The sequence below is a fragment of the Mya arenaria genome, chromosome 4, assembly GCF_026914265.1.
Source record: "Mya arenaria isolate MELC-2E11 chromosome 4, ASM2691426v1".
Taxonomy (NCBI): Eukaryota; Metazoa; Mollusca; class Bivalvia; order Myida; family Myidae; genus Mya; species Mya arenaria.
In genome coordinates, this window is record NC_069125.1 from 76,533,905 (window position 1) to 76,555,363 (window position 21,459).

At 35.9% G+C, this 21,459-nt stretch overlaps 2 protein-coding genes across 2 annotated transcripts in view; one reads left to right on the forward strand and one right to left on the reverse strand.

The window, feature by feature from the left end:
* The first annotated feature begins 429 nt into the window (after positions 1 to 429).
* On the forward strand, positions 430 to 18,019 carry LOC128231888 (uncharacterized). The gene is made up of 4 exons (XM_052945141.1): positions 430 to 659; positions 10,246 to 10,349; positions 10,587 to 10,688; positions 17,784 to 18,019. Exons 1-4 carry the CDS (start codon positions 526 to 528, stop codon positions 17,819 to 17,821), a joined length of 378 nt encoding a protein of 125 aa, XP_052801101.1. The 5' UTR covers positions 430 to 525; the 3' UTR covers positions 17,822 to 18,019.
* Positions 18,020 to 18,222: 203 nt separating this feature from the next.
* The window catches only part of LOC128231886 (tRNA (guanine-N(7)-)-methyltransferase non-catalytic subunit wdr4-like), an 85,897-nt gene continuing 82,660 nt past the window's right edge, over positions 18,223 to 21,459 (reverse strand). The window contains exon 10 of the mRNA XM_052945139.1: positions 18,223 to 19,021. Within this exon, the coding sequence (XP_052801099.1) occupies positions 18,792 to 19,021 (230 nt within the window). The 3' untranslated portion in view covers positions 18,223 to 18,791. The remainder of the gene's footprint in view (positions 19,022 to 21,459) is intronic.

Sequence of the window (21,459 nt, forward strand, 5' to 3'; positions counted from 1 at the left end):
ATACAACTGTTCATATTATATAGAATCCGGAGCTTATCTGAACAAACAAGCGAAGACTTTATTTCCATTTTTTATGCAAAAGATTATAAACAAAAGCATTTTCATCCGTTTAGATGAATAAAAAAGATATGGGGCTTTCATGTTTGTGTTGATTTTTTGTAAACAGTTTATGGAGTTGTTCTTTAGGTATTAAATCACATACATACTTACAGACATACTTACAGCACTTGTTGTTTATTTAACCGATTTGTACTTCGGCATTCCATTTCTAATATAACACGACGGATAGATTCCGTATCGGTGCCGGATAGAACCCTTAAATAAAGAATGTGGACGTAAAGAATCCGCTTTGCGTGATCACCATGATGATAACCACCGTTAATTGTCTGAGTATCGCTCTGTTAATCCCATTGTTTATATAGAGTGAAAATTGACAAATGAAATGAATAGATTATTTTTATTTAATTATTCAGAATCATTCACTTTATTGTATGGATTGCTTGCTTTTGCATTAGTTTAAAGCTAATGATCATGATCATGCTGCTCCACAATACAAGTAATGTGACGATGATTTCCACTATTTCTAGAGTTGTAGTTTGTGTCCTATTTGGATTTGCTCTTGGACATCATGGAGTTCATGCAGCTCCCACCCCCGAAAGGTAGGTCGTTTGGGAAACATTTTTGTTGTAGAGGAATTAGCGAATTGTTTCCATATGTTTTAGGGTATAAAAAAGTTCCAACTGATGTAAAGCAGCATTTTGACAAGAACCACGCGTCACTTACATGTCAACTGCAGATGCTTATCAATTTAAAAGTTAAAATGACCTTTCGTTGGAGTGCATGTTTAGTTTATGGCGCGTCTGTCCTGTCCACAGGAGTCACCCTAGTCTGAGTAACAGTCTAGGGTGTATGTAGCGCAGTGAGAATGTAACTTGAGTTAGGGCTACCACCAGTGAGCACTCTGATTTGACAGTTAAGGTTGCACACCCCTTGGTTGTTAAGCACAGGACTACAAATCGTTTGATGATTTCATCGAGCGGTTCTAATCCATCTAGAAGCACAAATATTTTTGTTTTCATTTTTTCCTTTATTTTTTCATTAAAAATAATTCATTTAATTTCTACACATATATATTAGCTTCTCTGAACATGTTCTTACTTGCAGTCATGAAATGATACACATTAAGAAATTATAAAGCTGACCATAGTTTGAAATGATGCCCATTAGGGCACGTGACGTTTCAACGGGATGGAAAGCAGGGTTTGAGAAAAAATGTTTATCATAAGTTTATATTTCATCTCATGAAAATTTATGAGATTATATTCCACGTAAATATTTTGGATCTGTATAACGTTTTGCTAAGCATTTCAGTGAATGTCAGTGTAACATTAAACTTTGAACCCGTTGAAAATTGTCCCTATTTGTCATTTTTCTACGTTGAAAATTGACCCTGACAACATGCTTTTATTACAACAGCCGTTGAAAACAAATTACAGTTAAAGGACATCAGACACTATCAAAATCATAATTATATTATAGACATTTGCCTATTTTAAACTGTTCATTTTCAAGCAATTAAGAGCATATATTTTCATTTTTTTTGTTAAAGCTACCTTAGTTCATGCCTAGGTTGCATGCTGTTATTTTAGACATTCATGAACAACCTTTAAATTTGATTAATTAATACACACTCTTGCTCATTCATATATCTTCAAAATGGCATGGTTTAAAGGAAGCAAGCTCAATATTTTTCATAATATATAAATATGTTTATTTAATAAAGAACAAATTATACAATACTTTTATCATGTATATCATTAAAATGTAAAGAAATGTCACTAAATCTATCAATTTTACAATTATTTTAGCATGAATATGGTCCAATCTAGCATTTGAAAAGTGTGTTTAACCAGTTCCAGTTCCTGTTATTAGGTTTATACAATTGAGTTGTTACACACTTGACCATACACATATTATTTGGTTCAAGTTTTGTCCCCTCCCTTTGTCAATTATAATAGGCAAATTCATAATAGATGGTGTCCGAGTGTATAGACTATTCAAATTGTTAGAATACAGCCTACATTTACAGCCAATGAAATTGAAGATTGGTCATAAAGTACTAGGCTAAATCATAAAGAATTTTATCTATCGTGTGTGTTTAAAGGTCAGCCTTCTGCGACTAATCTGATACACGGGTAGAATTCTAAGGCAGTTGGGTGACCTGAAGAAGGGTCTGTTCTCTACGCTCACTCCGTCCATTCTTAATTTTTAAAATATTTCTTCAGATCATTTAACTTTTACGTAGCATGACAGTTATAATAAGACGCTTTTCCAACTTGTTATACATTATATTGTGTACCATACTGGAATGTCTTGCTTGTTTAACGCATATGTCCATACGTACTGTTCGTTGTATATGTTATCCGTACGTAGAAGATGAACACCCGCTTTAACGGATGGCTCCATTTATGTTACTAGAATGCATTTAATATTCAAGAAATAATTCATTAAATAGTCACGTATTTAAAAACAAAAACAATTAAAGTGCGAACACTTCTAGTAAGATGAAAGTTCATCAGCAAACATAATAAACAAGAGTGGATCCAGTATTTGGTGTTGGGGTTGGGCGTAACACAGTTCATAATTAAATGAAATTTAAACCTGAATTTTACCCTGTTACGTTTCAGCTTGAAGTTGTTAGTCTCGAGTGAAGCTACACCAAAATGAAAATGTCCTCAAGTCCGAGTACAAACCACTACTGATAAGATTAGCAAGTTTTATTAACATGATTAGCTGGCAGCATCTCAAAGTAATATTTTCTCCGATGTTCATATCCTGGAAAATGTCTCTTCTGTATATAGTGACCAGTTTAATATCCGATTAAAAGATTTGTGAAAATATTCAGCAATATGCATGTATTGCTATTTTTTTGTATAATATGAAATAAATAACAATGACAATAAGTTGAATCAGATCTTCAGTTAAAACTTCTCTACATGTGTACATTACATCAACGTATATTGTGTGCCCTTATTGACTTAGCGTTAATACGCCTTTTTGAGGTCGTTACCGTCTACAAAGGCCCGCATTGTCTGGTACCCAGTGTACTCTGCACACCAAGAAATGATAATGAAATGGTAAGGGCAGGCAGGTAACCCAGGCTAAGGCCCGCAAAATGGTTTACAGCCCGAGTGCGTAGCACACAATATGACGGTCATCGGTAAAGTTGAAAGGTAGTTGGTAGTTGGTAGTTGAGGATTCGAATATTCAACTACTTACCAGTTGCCAGTTGGGGATTCGAATATTCAACTAACTGCTAGTTGCCAGTTGGGGATTCGAAAAATCAGAGTTAGATGTTGATGTTGATATTAATTTCTCGACTATTTCAAGTCGCCAGTCAGACAATATACATTAACATAGATGGAGAATGTATATTATATGTTAATTAGTGTTTGAAAATCGGACTCCATTTGCTATCGATAATCGAATCGAATCGGACCAAGCACTTCGATTTCCTATCGGACAATAATCGAAAGTTCATAATATCAGTAAAGAACACATTCTTTATACATAGTATCAGCATGATCATTTAAATGGTTAAGCCTGGAAACAGTATGCGTGATGCTATAGTCATGCTTTTTGCAACAGTAAGTAAATATCCATAACATTTTTCTGTCTTTAATAACTTAACGAAAAATATAACAACACAACACATACTTATTAATTGCACATCAATTGCAAATCGATGCACACCGCATCAAGTTAAATTGAACATTTCATTAGAATATCTTAATTTCATGAAACTTTCACAAAGAAAGTAAATTAGCTAATTATAAACGATGCCAAAAAAAAGGTTTCAAAAACAGAATGAATCGAGCCAGGATCACCCCCAGGTATTTGCAGGTACGACCGGACCCACTACACTAAAGAGATTGAGTCAATGAATAAGGTTTTATGAAATATATAAACAATTAAAACAATTTGTAATTTTGGGATACTAGTAGTTTGTAAGTTTTTTAACAAAAGTGTTGACATTCACCGCATTTGTGTAATAAAGTGACCACCCTTGTTAAAATGAACTAACAGATAATTAACGGACAGAAAAAATGACATTAACTCGATTTTTACCACAAAACAAAAGCATACGTAGTTACCGGAAGTAACATAAGCGACATCGATTTTGGACAACCACTATCGATTGTCGCCGGCATAGCATTGTCAGCGACGATTTTTCGATTGTACTCGATAATCGTTTCATCACTAACGTTAATACATAGTAATAAGGTCCTTATGCAGCTCTCACCAATCTTCTGTTTCATTTGTTTTTGGGACGGTGTGCACATATGTAGAGGAAATCTTTTTTAGCAGGCCGGTGTGTTCAGATCGCCAGATCTGTACATGTCCCATGCAGCGAACACACGTCCCAGCATAGACCTGTACGCTGCCTTCTGGTTACGCTGCAAGCGTTGTTCTGAGACCAGGCGGATATATATACACATATCTTAAAAAATATTACCACTTACCTTCAAATAAACATTTAAATATCTTAAAAATAGTACAACTTACCTTCAAATATATTTTCAAATTAAAAAAAGAAGTGGGGGCTATTTGACCAAAATGGGGGCGTTTTGACCAAATTCGGGGCGTTTTGACCAATTTTTTCGCAGTGGGGGCTATTTGACCAAAAGTCTTGGGGCTATTTGACCAAAATGGGGGCTATTTGTCTTGGGAGGCTATTTAACTTGGGGGCTATTTGACCAGGTTCCTGCAAAGGTCCGTAAAATGGTTTACAGCCCGGGGGCGAAGCACATATCTTAAAAATATTACAACTTACCTTCAAATATAATTTCAAATAAAAAAAGGAGTGGGGGCTATTTGACCAAAATGGGGGCGTTTTGACCATTTTTTCCAAGTGTGGGCTATTTGACCAAAATGGGGGCTATTTGACTTGGGGCTTTTTGAACAGGTTCCACCGAAAGTGGGTCAACGATGCAAACTTTTGCACAAAACATAATTCAGCATATATAGCTGTATACTAATATTAAAGAAATTAAATAAACCACATTTAACTTACATATTTTCTTCTGAGTTGTCTTTTCCTGGGAAGCTGAGGTGGGTTTACTAGATAGTACTTTCTGCAGTTGTTTCGATTATTTGTTTGCTTTAAAAGCACTAAATTAAGTCTAAAACGTTTAACTCCTTCCAACTTGAGTTATATCTGTCGATTGTATTCAGAACAAACGACGTATATGGAAATGATCCCATTTCGTCGTATGCAATGAACAAAGAATTTTCAAATATTTTTTTCTCTGATGCTGAAGACGCTGTACACTTTATCCAGAACTTTTTTAGATTTTTTCCGGTTTAAATTCGTTGACAAGACATATAAATGTGAAAGTAGGGATATATCCCGGAGCAACCTGTTTTCGACCGCTTAAGGATTATTTACATTTCAATCATAAATAAGTGAAATCTTATAAAATATAAATGTGTGTGTGTTCCATTTAAAGCAATCATTCTTCTTTGAAAAAAAATAATAATATGTTTCAATCGTCTGTTGTTTACAATTTGCATCCAAAATGGCGGCTGTCACATGTTGTATTTGACATTAATACAACCTGTTTTCGACCATGACCTTTAACTATACTTCACAACAAAAGTTTGTGCACAAAAATTTTCATTTTAATTTGTATCACTTGTTTTAACTGTTTAAAGTATTTTATTTATACAAAAAGTAATTAAATGTTTACATATTTGCCATACAGTCATTTGATAGTTACTTATCACCACAAGAGGGGTAAAGGAATGCATCATCCCTTCTAAAAGCTTTCACATGGGTACAAAATGATAAATTCACACATCATGAACCCTGATATCACTGGCCCAACTCTGAATGAGCCTCATATGACCTGCATAGGTTGCAATATGTATAATTTTATGATAACTGAGAGCCCAAAAATAATTTAATATAGTTACCTGTAGCTAAATTCCATAAAATTTTAGAATAAGCAATATACCATATTTTGATGCGCTTTTAATGTTGTGCACTATATTTAGAAAACTATAGGGCATAGGTTTTAGGCTCTGGTTGAAATGTTAAATCTGCAAACAAAACGATTTGAAAAAAAGTATTTTACATATGAAATCATTCTAAATGAAGGATTAAATTTGGCATTTATTAAAATTAAATGACTAATTGGTGTTGTTTCAAGTAAAACTGAAGTTTTTTAACACTAGCATTTCAATTCTTTTTCAAATGAAGTTTTCTGACAGCTCTTCTGTTATGGTTAACAATTAGAGCTTATTTTTACCGAAAGTGACGCAAAATAGAAGTGTTTTACCTATTTTCAGGGGGCGGTCGAAAATAGGTTGTGGTCGAAAATAGGTTGTTTCGGGATATCGGTAATTAATCGATAACCCGATAGGTACTGTGTGTAAATAATCCAAGTAATCCAGTGAATTTCCTAAAAACAACACTCCGATTGAAGACTGAAAAAATGGCGTCGAAACAAAAATGCAACTGTCGAGTTATGTTGCGGCCCGTATCGAGCTTAATGTAAAACTTTTTTTATGACATTGCTCATGACATCATACATGTACCTGTTATTGAGGTTATTTTGAACTTACTGTTTTTGGATTTCCGTGACATTTAACTGCTCTTTTAAACACAAAAGTTACTCATGGTATGTATTTATGCAATAATAGCGATAATCCACCTGTTTTTCGGTCGTTACCATCTGCAAAGGCCCTTGAAATAGTTCTCAACCCCCGTGCTCCGCACTCGGGCTGTAAACCATTTTGCGGACCTTTGCAGATGGTAACGACCTCAAAAAGGTGTATTAACCCTATATTTCCGCAAACACCCTACGCTCGGGTCGGAATGTACCTATCGGCCATGGAAGATACTTTTAATCTGACCCGTATCAGCAGACCCACCAGAGTAATTGTCCTGGGTTTAGCAAACAATTTAAAGTATTTTCACCTTGTGGAATATTTTAATATTGTAACACCAATTTAAAATTATTATCATTACAAACTTAGGCCTAAGAAAACAAAACTTTTGGTTCGGGTTAACCCCCTACCTACATAATAGACTCCTACCGTTTATAATAATAATAATAATACTAATAATAATAATAATAATAATAATAATAATAATAATAATAATAATAATAATAATGATAATAATTTAAGTGTGTGTTGTATATGTAGTTTAAAGCCTTTAAAGCTTTATACAGAAGATTACTTGAATGCCATACCCCAAGGATGACACAACCGTACATCAAGTTAATAAAAAAGGTCTACCTACCCTACCTGTTTTTGAAAAGGATGCAATCGTAACCAAACCATTGTATTTGGTCTTACCATCGTGGGAATGATGAACGAATAAACGACTGAGATTTGTGTGGAAGTGTTCAACGTTTAGTTATGACCCGACAACAGTTGATCTGTTTTCAACGAGGGTCAAAATTTCTCGGGAGGAATGGTCATTGAGTAAAGGTCAGGTTCAGTTTTCAACGTTAAAAAATTATCAGTCATCCGTTAAAAATGACCACTGGATTGTTGTTGTTTTTTCAAATTTCAATGTTACACCTGCTGTGTTACGCCGTATTTTGGTAGTGACGAGTTTTGGTGGTGACGAGTTTGGTAGTGGTTAGAAATTGTAGTGCCCGGATGAGTTTTGGTGGTGACGAGTTTGGTAGTGGTTAGAAATTGTAGTGCCCGGATGAGTTTTGGTGGTGACGAGTTTGGTAGTGTTTAGAAATTGTAGTGCCCGGATGAGTTTTGGTGGTGACGAGTTTGGTAGTGGTTAGAAATTGTAGTGCCCGGATGAGTTTTAGTGGTGACGAGTTTGGTAGTGGTTAGAAATTGTAGTGCCCGGATGAGTTTTGGTGGTGACGAGTTTGGTAGTGGTTAGAAATTGTAGTGCCCGGGTGAGTTTTAGTGGTGACGAGTTTGGTAGTGGTTAGAAATTGTAGTGCCCGGATGAGTTTTGGTGGTGACGAGTTTGGTAGTGGTTAGAAATTGTAGTGCCCGGATGAATTTTGGTGGTGACGAGTTTGGTAGTGGTTAGAAATTGTAGTGCCCGGATGAGTTTTAGTGGTGACGAGTTTGGTAGTGGTTAGAAATTGTAGTGCCCAGATGAGTTTTAGTGGTGACGAGTTTTGGTAGTGGTTAGAAATTGAAGTGCCGGATGAGTTTTAGTGGTGACGAGTTTTGGTAGTGGTTAGAAATTGAAGTGCCGGATGAGTTTTAGTGGTGACCAGTTTTGGTAGTGGTTAGAAATTGTAGTGCCCGGATGAGTTTTAGTGGTGACGAGTTTTGGTAGTGGTTAGAAATTGTAGTGCCCGGATGAGTTTTGGTGGTGACGAGTTTGGTAGTGGTTAGAAATTGTAGTGCCCGGATGAGTTTAAGTGGTGACGAGTTTGGTAGTGGTTAGAAATTGTAGTGCCCGGATGAGTTTTGGTGGTGACGAGTTTGGTAGTGGTTAGAAATTGTAGTGCCCGGATGAGTTTTAGTGGTGACGAGTTTGGTAGTGGTTAGAAATTGTAGTGCCCGGATGAGTTTTAGTGGTGACGAGTTTGGTAGTGGTTAGAAATTGTAGTGCCCAGATGAGTTTTAGTGGTGACGAGTTTTGGTAGTGGTTAGAAATTGAAGTGCCGGATGAGTTTTAGTGGTGACGAGTTTTGGTAGTGGTTAGAAATTGTAGTGCCCGGATGAGTTTTAGTGGTGACGAATTTTGGTAGTGGTCAGAAATTGTAGTTTTGGTAGTGGTCAGAAATTGTAGTGCCCGGATGAGTGTTAGTGGTGACGAGATTGGTAGTGGTTAGAAATTGTAGTACCCGGATGAGTTTTAGTGGTGACGAGTTTTGGTAGTGGTTAGAAATTGTAGTGCCCGGATGAGTTTTAGTGGTGACGAGTTTGGTAGTGGTTAGAAATTGTAGTGCCCGGATGAGTTTTAGTGGTGACGAGTTTTGGTAGTGGTTAAAATTGAAGTGCCCGGATGAGTTTTAGTGGTGACGAGTTTGGTAGTGGTTAGAAATTGTAGTGCCCAGATGAGTTTTAGTGGTGACGAGTTTTGGTAGTGGTTAGAAATTGTAGTGCCCGGATGAGTTTTAGTGGTGACGAGTTTTGGTAGTGGTTAGAAATTGTAGTGCCCGGATGAGTTTTAGTGGTGACGAGTTTTGGTAGTGGTTAGAAATTGTAGTGCCCGGATGAGTTTTAGTGGTGACCAGTTTTTGTAGTGGTTAGAAATTGTAGTGCCCGGATGAGTTTTAGTGGTGACGAGTTTTGGTAGTGGTTAGAAATTGTAGTGCTCGGATGAGTTTTAGTGGTGACGAGTTTTGGTAGTGGTTAGAAATTGTAGTGCCCGGATGAGTTTTTGTGGTGACGAGTTTGGTAGTGACAACTTTTGGAGGATTTTTTCTCTACTTTTGGTGCATTTTCAGAATCGATCTACATAAAATTAATGAACAGAACATTTGAATTATCCTTGTTTTGAGAAGTGTGGACGCGGACCTAAAAACTATAAAGTTTATAGGTCCATGATGTGGATAAAACATTGCTGAGTGAATGTTATTTAAAAGTTTTAGATAAAGAGCAGGCGATTTTTGTGAGTTTTGACAGAAAATGATACATACATTATTCTGATATGGTTAATTGGTAAATGAATAAGAATGTGCATGTGGGAAAGTATTTGAAATTTAACACAAGTTCACTTTGATACAAGCATCACTGATCAGTGTATTTCGATAGTATGACACGATTATGATTTGTTTAATATTTTTTTGTTTTGAAAGAAAAAGTGAAGGAATTGTGGTATACTGAAGGATCACTAAGTATGAGTCATGCATGCTGATAAGCCTCTCATATAGCGGCACGTATTTAACATAGTTCTGACTGTGAGACTGAAGTGGATGTATATAAAACTTAAAATGGTGTTTCGTATTATTTCCTAATATGGCAATATTTGTTTGTGAAGCGGGTAGAGATATTACAATTTACAGTTATTAAGTCCAATCAAGATGATGACGTTTTCAAGATAGAAGTTGTGATGTTTTTAAAAAAATACCAAAATACGTCCATTGATCATTCTCAAACTGGTCGTATATACGTACCCTTCCAACAAGTTTTGACGACATCAAAATTCGCCCGAATTTTGGGTAGTCACTTCCAAAACTTGTTTAATAATACTGCTGTATACTCCAATTCTCTTGCAATTAACCTAAAACGTATACCTTCCAGGTTGCCTGTATCGCAGTACTCAAAAGAGCTGTGTGAAGAAAAGCGAATAGACTTCGGGAAAGACTTGTACGAACTATTCCGACCTACTGGCCACAAAGATTACGGTACAGTTTTTGCTTTAGTGACATGCCGGAAAATGATCTTATTTTAAAGAAAATGCGTTTGAATCAGGTTTGCGACTGATGTTTGCCCGACCCAGACACCAACAATGGTCAACTCCCTAGGACACAAATGGGTCCTTTGAAATAAGCTTTTTAATGTATACATGTATTACACCATGTTTTCACCATTACTCATTGATTTATATTATATAAACATTATTATTGTGTGTTTCCTGTCAGACTTTGTATACGAGCTGCTATATACTCTGTGTTGGGACCAACAGAACATTGGTGGGTCGAAGGCACTGAACACCTTGGTTGCCCGCTTGTACGACAAAGACGGTAAGTACATTACCCTTTCTATGCTTATATGATGATGCCAATGATAAGTCATCCACCATTCACGACTGACTCAATTAGAAATTTTTAACACGTGGTCCATCATCGCCAAAGGCAATATTACTTCAGCTTGTGACTTTCCACTTCTGCATCTAAGCTGAGGGAATTCACTGGGTTCAAAAATATCCGCAGTCTCAAAATCTTCCTAAGTAAGTCATTTTTATCTCCAACTCTGTCTCTAAGTCATCTTGCTCAAAAACGCCAATGGAAAGTTACTTACAATGTAGCTCAATGCATCGTTGAATGACGGGCTCATAATATGATGCCATCATTAAGTCATCTTGCTCAATGACGCCGACAGTAAGTTATCTAGCTCAATGACGTCGAGGCAAGTCTTCTAGAGCAATGACGCCGATAGAAATTCACATAGAGGGTAGGTCACATACTTGTAGCTCAATCACGCCGATGTTTAATTACACAGAATATGTAATTAAACATCGGCGTGATTGAACTACATGTATGTGACCTCCTTCGGACTCCACACACTTTGACCAGCCCAATTGCGTCCATACCCCGATAATGACATCAACCCCGCAATTCATTTCTTAATTATGACTCTGACTTTAAATCACCTAGCTCAGTGACGCCATTAATAAGTCACCTCGTTCAATGACGTATTCAGTCATTCACCTTGCTTTATGATGCCGACGGAAAGTCAGCAAGCTAACCGACGCCAACATCAAGTTGCATGGCTCAATGACGCTGAAAGCAAGTCACAGCTCAACTTACTCAACAGAAAGTCAACATGCTCAACGGCGCCGACAGAAAGCAACGTGGCTTATCCCAATAACAAGTCCACTTGCTCAATGACGCTATGTTGTATGTTTGAGATGATAGAAAACGACAGAATAGTAAAAAAAAACCAAAACATGTTGATCCGTAACTTAAGTGAGCGATAGATTCATAATTCAGACCAGTTACCATATTAGTCAAGAAGCGTACAAAAGGTCTAATTTAGCTATTTGATTATTTCTTTTATCACGAATATTAAACAAGAGGGCCAAAATGGCCCTAAATCGCTCACCTGAGTAAAGGGTTTAACCTTTGTAATCAATATAGCTTGATATTTGTTCTCAAAGAATATTGAAAAACATACTGATCAAACATGTTGCCTGGATAATCACTGACAGGACTTGTCACAGTTGCCTGCACACTGACAGGATTTCATTCAGTTGCCTGCACACTAACGGGACTTGATGATTGACTGCACACTGACAGTATTTAATTCTCATACCTGCACACTGACAGGATTTTGTTCAGTTGCCTGCAAACTGACAGGACTTGATAATTGACTGCACACTGACAGCACTTGGTACAGATACCTGCACACTGACAGGACTTTTTTCAGTTGCCTGCACACTGACATGACTTAGTTCAATTGCCTGCACACACACAGGACTTTGTTCAATTGCCTGCACACTGAAAACTATGTTAAATTGCTTGCACACAGAAAGAACTTGTAGTATAGATACACAAACAACAAACAGTACACCATCCAATAAAATCAATAAACTGCCTTAAGCTCTAAAAGTCAAATATCAGAACACATTCAGCACCTTCCACCAATATCATTGTTTCTTCCATCTAGGTAAACATCACCTTCCATCACATGTTCAAAATCAAAATTTTCTTAAAAAAACATTAAGCCGTATTCACTATCCACACAGAAAATAAGATTGTAGCTTAGAATAATCAACATTAAGTTCAATGGAAAAGTCTGATTTTTAAATTTATCATTAAGTAAAAATGAAATTTCTTCTAAAGAATAAAGTGTATAATAATTATTTGAATCTATGAACCTAATATTTTTTTTTTCCTTTAATTGACTATGTTCAATTCAATTCAATTCAATTCATTTTATTCAAGTAAATAAAGGCCACCGGCCCAAAATACACAAAATGTACAAAAAACAAACATAGTATAGTAGATGCAACATACGATTTACACATTTATCATGTCTAACAGATGGTATACATAGATTGTTAACTTCAATATTGTATTATCATTTTCAGTAGACATTAAAGAGTAGAAATCATTTAAACTATTACCAGATGAATACCAGTTAAAAAGATATTGTCTACGAATAATATCGAATTTAGGACATTGAAAGAATGCATGATATTCACAATCAATAACTGTCAAATGTTGATTCAGACAATACATGTATATACAAAGTCTCTCATCTTGCGGAGTATTTATATATCTTCCAAGTTCAATATTCAGCTTATGGTTGGAGCAGCGAAACCTAGCAAACGCAATCTTATATTTTAATGGAATTTCCAGATGTAGGTACCTTTCTGTATTTAATAATGTTTTGTAATGTTTATAATGATGACACCTTGAGGACTCACTAATGTCGTTATGCCAGTTTTTGACGAAACAGTCAATCAACCGTTGTCTAAAAGTATATATAAATAGATCTATATTTCCTACATCTTGAGCAATCCAAATATATCCAAAACCGTACGTGAATAACAAAGATTTAATATTGGATGCCCAACAATTTCGCCCGGCGTCATCTAACGATTTTAACATTTTGTAGCAGTGTTTAGGATATCTATGATTAGATAAAGTTAATAACTTACACCAGTATTTAATGCAGTTAACAAAATAAGTAACACAGAGAGGAAGACGTCCACATTCGACCAGAGTTATACATGTATTTGTAGTTATTTTAACATACAAATGTCTCTTGCAGAATTTATTTTGAACCGTCTCTATGGTATCAATATATTTATATCCCCAAATCTGCGATCCATAGAACAAAATTGGCTTAACCATGCTATCAAAAAGTATAAATAATTCCTTTGTTGGAAAAGCTCCAAAGTGTTTCTTATAGCTATATATTGAAAAAAATGCCTTTTTGTGCGTGTGCAGATAATTTATCATGTGCTGCACTCCACGATAATTGGGGAGTAAATAGTAACCCCATGTATTTGTAGAAAGATACAGTATTTATTTGGGTATCATTAAAAAACCATTTTTCGTAATTTCTTAGCGGTCCACCATTTCTGAAAACTGTCTAAATTGACTTCCATGCCAGTATTTGCACAAAATTGCTCAATGACATTTAACTGTTGTTGTAATTTGTTCTCTGTTTCCGCACAGCTAGCTACATCATCGGCGAACATCAGACATATAATATCATTAATTTCGTTTGTAATAAATATTCCGGAACCACATCTCTCTCGTAACATCGTCGATAGATCGTCAATAAACAATGCAAAAATGGTCGGGCTTGACTTATCCCCTTGTCTCGTCCCTATATTACATTTAAAGAATTCGGTAATAGTTGTTCGGGCGTTATTATTAGATTGCGCGTCAGAGACCTCATTTGGTACTTTAACACATGAGTACAATGTGATATACATTTGCTTTAGAACATATAAAAACTTCCCGTTGATACCCTTTTTTTGTAACGACTGGAACAAAATCTGGTGATTTATTTTATCAAACGCCTTACGAAAGTCGACATATAAACAATAAAACCTACCCCCCCCCCCTTTTTTATATATATTTTCGAACCATTGCTTGGAGACGGAATACATTATCGATGGCTGAATAACCAGATCGGAATCCGGATTGTGATTCATCTATGTTGTTATTATTTTCAGCCCATTCGTATAAACGTTTATTTATGATACCTGAATTTTTTTATACATAGTATTGGTAAGTGAAATACCACGATAATTTCCAGGAACGTGTGTGGGTCCCGCTTTATGTATAGGACATATTATACTTTGACCCCATGAAATTGGGAAATCCCCTGATTGAAATATTCTATTGAACAAAGTCAATAAGTAAGGCGCAATACTATCGATAGTGCCTTTATAAAATTAAGATGGAATTCCGTCTATTCCGCAGCTTTTGCCATTAACTAACTTGCGGATCGCGTTTTCAATTTCAGAGTGTGTAATAGGCTCATTTAGAGTATTGGAATCATTATCATCAATATCAGTATTGTGCATGTCGTTATTTACAAAAATAGGCATAACTCCATCATCATATAACAGACTACGAAAGTGATCATACCACTTTCTGGCTTCTATATTAGTATCTAAAGACTGCTTCGTTTTAGCCTGTTTAATTTTCTTCAACATAAAACATGGATTATTCCGACTATTAATAAGTTCTTGTCTATTTTGTGTCTGTAATTCAAGAATTTTTACACCGCAATGGTTCTTAAAAGCATTTCTACAGTCCTTATATAGTCTTAGATCAGACGCTAATTTTGAAGAGCGAAATTTGCGTAAATACACATACTTTTGTTTCTTAAGAAAATCACAACGAGGCTGCAATGATTGAAAGTTTTTTGGTGCTAAAAGCATCCTATTTCCCGCCTCATAGTAAAAGGCGGTTATTTTATCAATCGCCGCGTTAATATCTTGATTTATAAGATATGTTATTAAACGCCTATTTTCATTAAACAGCGTGTCAATACTGTTGCGGAAAGAGTCACTATGCCTATCGTCCCATTTATATTTATTCACGTTAGATAAAACTATATTTGAATTAATACAGTCACCATTAGTATTTGCTGCTAAATATTCAATATTAAATTTACATTTAATCGGGAAATGATCAGACTCGTGTCGATCAAGTACTTTAAAGACAACTGATTTCTCAAATAGCTCCGACGACGCCATCATGTAATCTACAACACTAGCACCATCATTAGAGACACAAGTAAAGTGGCCTTCATTGTCACCTGCCAACCTGCCATTTAAAATATGCACGTCAAAAATACAGCACAGGTTCACCAAAGATTTGCCAAAATTATTACCTCGTACACTATCTAAATTTCTACGGACCATATTGAAAGAACTGCCTTCATACTACTTCCCCAAAAATATAATTCAAATTATCTAAAGGTATATAGTCTAAATAATCTTTTGTTCTTGCATTAAAATCTCAGCTCAAAAATATAAGTGCATTTGGATATTCAAACTTAAGCTCTTCTAAATTTGAAAACATATACAATATACCATTTTTCTCTTCCCTACAATTATAAATATGTGACCCTTCAGGGGAGACATATGTGTAATACATAATTATATCTTTTGATTTAAACAACATTGAAAATTTGCAGTATGATACAACACAATCATTATAACAACTCTTAATGCGTGAAATAATGTTCAGTTTCTGTAAATTACTTTTTATGAAAACACTTATACCCCCACTATTTCGTATATTACCTGGATTAAATGGTCGTACACTATCATGACAAATGTATAATTGTAGCAAACTACTTAATTCACCAATGCATTTACCCCATGTTTCACACAAATGAATAATATCAAATGCATTTAGAAAGGATTTAAATTCCATATTGTTTACATGTTTACCTAAGCCAGCAATATTCCAGCTGACAATGTTTATATTAATCGCCCCCACAGTATTGTCATGGTTTGAATAGCCTCGGCCGTGTCCCTAATCCATAATTGATGAATCAGACAGTGCGTCGTCCTCGGGTAAGTCCGTATTGTATATGGTTGGTCGGTTTCCGCCGCGTGAATCATCTATGTCACTGGTCACATGGTTAACGTCCAATCGCTGCCCCGAGTTTATGTTTTCGTCAGGTTGACCTTGCGGAATACCACGTGCTGGAGCACGTGGTCGAGCTGTTGATCGCCGTAAACCAATTGATACGATTAATTGAGTACTGTCATTGTATTTATGGACATGATCATTGACAATAAGTTTGTCATATCTCACCGAAGCGTAGTTTCCTTTCCGTCTTTCGGTCATCATACGCTCCCCAAGATGTTTTCTGTGTTGACGAACTTTGTCACTGTAATCCTGCTGTACAGACAATGAGTTGTTTTGCTGGAGTAATGTATTTGCACGTCCTAAAATAATTTCACAGTCCTTGTACCGTGTAAAGCGAACCATGATAGAACATTTACTTAAGTCCCGGGATTTAATTCGATGCGCACGGTCAATTTCAATAGTGTCCGCTTGTACTCCCAAATTCAGTGTATCTCGCAGGAATGCGCGTACTTTGTCTTCGGAATCAGCCCATTTCTCATTGAGGAACCCACTTATTCCGTTAAAACGTAGATTGTTTCTGTGTGACTGGTTTTCAAGTTGATCAAGTTTGTTTTTAAGACTGGACATTTCTTCACGAAGCAGTTCATTATCTTGTTGAAGTCTTTCATTGTTTTGCTTAAGTTCATTTATAGACGAAAACACTGAATCAATTTTATTATTGATGTCTCCAATGTCTGTGACTATGTTGAAGGCTTAATAAGATTTAAAATATATTCCCTTGTTACTAAACATAGAAAGTAGTGGAATCTCCAACAAAAAGGGAGACCATAAAGCAAGACTTGCTGCCCTTGCTTCAAGAATAAATTTCACATAACTATCAGATTTTAACATTTTTGCCATTTTGTTGTTGTTGTTGTTTTTTATCAATCATGACCTTTGGTGTATTTTTGTAGAGGGTCACCCAATGAAGCTTTCTGTAAAGTTTCATTGAATTTGGACTGGTAGTTTCAGGAGTCCAGAGGAGTTGTTTTTTTTAAAGCAAAATAGGAAGTTGGCCATTTTGTTGTTGTTGTTGTTTCTGTTAATCAATCGTGACCCCTTGTTGTATTTTTGTAGAGGGTCAACCAAGGAACTTCCTGCAAAGTTTCATTGAATTGGGAGCAGTAGTTTCAGAGCAGATGTTTTTTAAAGCAAAAGAGCAAGTCAACCATTTTGATGTTTTTGCTGTTGTTGTTGTTGATCAATCGTGATTCCTTGTTGTATTTTTTTAGATGATCACCCAAGGAAGCTTCCTGTAAAGTTTCATTGAATTTGGCTTGGTAGTTTCAGAGGAGAAGTTTTTTAAGCAATTGTTGACGGACAGACTGACTGACGGATGGCCGGACGCCGGACAAAGACCAATCACAATACCTCACCTTGAGCACTTCGTGCTCTGGTGAGCTAAAATTGCAAAAGCTGATAACCCTGAAATGAATCCATTTACCATTATGCATCTGTTTACTATTACTGTTTGGCACAGCTTGCTGACAGACAACTGTGTTTCAGGAGATGACATTCTTACTCACTGGGAACCAAGACCATGAAAATGATTCAACTTCTCCACTTTCCTTCCCCAGGCTGCTCATAGAATCTTCAGTACTAAGAACTTTATCAAGAGGACCTGCCATTAACTACAAGATTCTTTGAAATTGTTTCATTTATAAACTAAATAATTACACAATATATTCAACGTTTTTAGTTCCTAGCTGGATTTTTTTATTGAAATATCTGGTAACAGATGGACCTGTTAACCTGTTGTTAAAATTTAATATAGCTTAAAAAAACACACTTCTCATATCTTTTTCATTTTTCATACGAGCAGATGAAATATATCAAAATATTAAATTTCATAATTTGTTCATGTATGATTTTTCCAGCATTGTTGAAAACAGGAGAGGAGACAGCAACACACAGTTTTGCTTAATGAATTTATTGATTATGAAACTAAAAGAAAATCAAATGTACAGATACTGTATGAACTTTGCTTTCTTTTCAAATAAATGTTGAATGTACATGTGGAAAATGGAATAAATGTATGGTAATACAGGCTTCTAGTACATAGTCCTAGTGTGACCACTCAGTCATTGTCCCTGCAGTACAAGGGGCTCACTTTCATTTCTCCCGTGTCACAGAACTTATTCTTGTGTACGCCAGAGTGTAGCAAACTACATGTATTACCTGCCATTAACCTCAAAACATAATATTGGAAGTGACACTGTGGGTATTTTTCACAGAGCCATTGTTTGCATGACCAAACAAACAAAAACAATCTAAATTCATTAAAAGTTAATGAAAATAAAAGTACCGTAACACGAGTTTTGTTGCTGAGGTAATATAATTAAAGTGTCACTGATACAAATTTATGACAAACTCAATTATTAAACATTCATTGCTTTTGTTTTTTTGTTCCTCATAGTTTCAATGACAGATTAAAAATTTACAAATGTTTTATGAGTAAGAAGTTAGTGAAGCAGTTCTATAAAGTGAAATGACAGAAGAGATGATTGTGGTGTGTCAGGACACCTTCTGTTTCTTGGTAGGCTGGATGGGTTGTTGGACTGGTTGCAGGGTTTGTGGCTTGGTAGGCTGGTCAGGTTGCTGGGTAGACTGCTGGGTTGCGGGCAGGGTGGGTTTGTTTTTCTGGGCATGAATCCTCTCCTCTTTCCTCTCAAGGTATTTTTGCACATTCTCCTGAGTGCGCTGCTTCTGTAAGCTTATTGTCGGCGTCCCACACTCATGACATCCTGTAACATAATTGTAAACTTATGGAGAAACTTGAACAACTATGTAAAACAAGATAACAACAATGGCCCCATAGATTGCTAACATTGAGTACCATTACTCTCCATTGTGTTATACACAATGTAAGAACATTCCATTAAGATCAGGAAAACAAGATCATATTGTGTATGTTAAATAATTATTTAAAACTAGTAACATTGTTTTCCTTTCACCCAAATTGACCATGATTCCAATGAGATTCAATGAAATCAAACATGCAGAGTGTTGACAAGGTTTAACAATAGGTTCTAGTTTGTTAAGTAAAACCATGCTTTAAATCAGCTGTGGTTATCATTTCTAAACTTGATCAGAATTTTATATTTAGGTTCAATTAAATATGGGTCTATGGACTTAGATTCTGATCATGTGACCCATATGGGTCTAGGGTATTCGTTTCTGATCAGAATTGACCCATATGGCTCTAGGGACTTAGATCTGATCATATGTGACCCATATGGGTCTAGGGACTTCGTTTCTGATAAGAAGTGACCCATATAAGTCTAGGGAATTAGATTCTGATCAGAAGTGACCCATATGGGTCGAAGGACTTAGATTCTGATCAGAAGTGACCCATATGGGTCTAGGGACTTAGATCAGATCATATGTGACCCATATGAGTCTAGGGACTTAGATTCTGATCAGAAGTGACCCATATGGGTCTAGGGACTTAGATTCTGATCAGAAGTGACCCACATGGGTCTAGGGACTTAGATTCTGATCAGAAGTGACCCATATGAGTCTAGGGACTTAGTTTCTGATCAGAAGTGAACCATTTGGATCTAGGGACTTAGATCTGATCATATGTGATCCATATGAGTCTAGGGACTTAGATTCTGATCAGAATTGACCCATATGGGTCTAGGGACTTAGATCTGATCATATGTGACTCATATGGGTCTAGGGATTTCGTTTCAGATCAGAAGTGACCCTTCGTTTCTGATCAGAAGTGACCCATATGAGTCTAGGGGCTTAGTTTCTGATCAGAAGTGACCCATATGGGTCTAGGGACTTAGATTCTGATCAGAAGTGACCCATATGGGTCTAGGGACTTAGATTCCGATCATATGTTACCCATATGGTTTGAGAGACTTAGATTCTGATCATATGTTACCCATATGGTTCTATGGACTTTGAATCTGATCATATGTGATTTGTATGGGTCTATGGACTTAGATTCCGATCATATGTGACACATGGTTCTGGGGACTTAGCTTTTGATCATGTGTGACCCATATGGGTCTTGGGACTTAGTTTCTGGTCATATGTGACTCATATGGGTCCTGGAACTTAGCTCTGATCATATGTAACCCATATGGGTCTTGGGACTTAGTTTTTGATCATATGTGACCAATTTAGGTCTTGGGTTTTAGCTTCTGATCATATGTGACCCATATCCCATTGGGTAAAGGCAAGCATTTCAAATGTGTTCAATAGAAATGTGTCGATTTTACCAGACCTGACATAACCATATTTAAAGATTCATTTTTTAGTAAGGCCAAAAAAAATAATTGTTTGTTTAGGGTAACCTTCCCAAAATTTCTAGGTAGGGTAGGTCGGGATTTTTATTTTTTTATTTTTTTTCAAAATCTGTCGTAAGTTCAGAGTGTTTTCTTGCACATGGCAGTCTTTCTTACATTACTGTCATTGCCTGACTTTGTTTTATCATATAAACAATAATTCTGATTAAAATCTGCATTTATCCGCCCTTCGTAACTCTCTTTTCGCTAACGAATATTTTTTTTGCTCAGAAACGGAAAAAAATAGTTAGGGTCGGCGCATTTTTATAAGTAGGGTCGGGTTACCCGAAACAGACATTTTTTTTAGGCGTGTATGTATTGAATGATATTGTGACCTTTCCAGATAGCAAGACTGGAACTACACCTAGATTTCATTATGTCAAAAATTGTCAGTATGTTTGCTAAATGCAGCAAACTGTCAATAATGCAACATAGCCAACAAACAAATAACAAAGGACAATCACAAATGGCCAGGTGAGCTTAAAACCACAACAGTTTATTACTTCCTAAATCAGAATCATGCTATTGTTTTCAGAATAGTTAAACACTCCTGGTATGCAATTACATTGGGTGTTATCTTCCAACCAATTCCTAAATGTTTAATGTGGGTACCAGAGATTTATTCAACAATAAAAGTGCCATGAAAATAACACATAACTTTACCATTGAATCTAAACTCATGCAGTATTGATACAGTTTTCATTTTAATTTATTGAGCATAAATCTAACTTAACAAACTAGAGCCATCACAACATGTGATAAGGGCCGCTATGGAATACATTTGCTCATTATTCAAGTTTTGTTTGTGTTCTGTGCGATTTTTATACTATCATGTGCATACTCCATTATGCTATGAAGATACATTAATATAAGTGCACATAACA

Excerpts from the sequence above, each read along its gene's own strand:
- LOC128231888 (XM_052945141.1), top strand. The coding sequence starts at position 526 with ATGATCATGATCATGCTGCTCCACAATACAAGTAATGTGACGATGATT. Across the intron at positions 10,350-10,586 it reads TACTGGCCACAAAGATTACG|ACTTTGTATACGAGCTGCTA; the intron begins GTACAGTTTTTG and ends GTTTCCTGTCAG. Across the intron at positions 10,689-17,783 it reads CCGCTTGTACGACAAAGACG|GAGATGACATTCTTACTCAC; the intron begins GTAAGTACATTA and ends ACTGTGTTTCAG.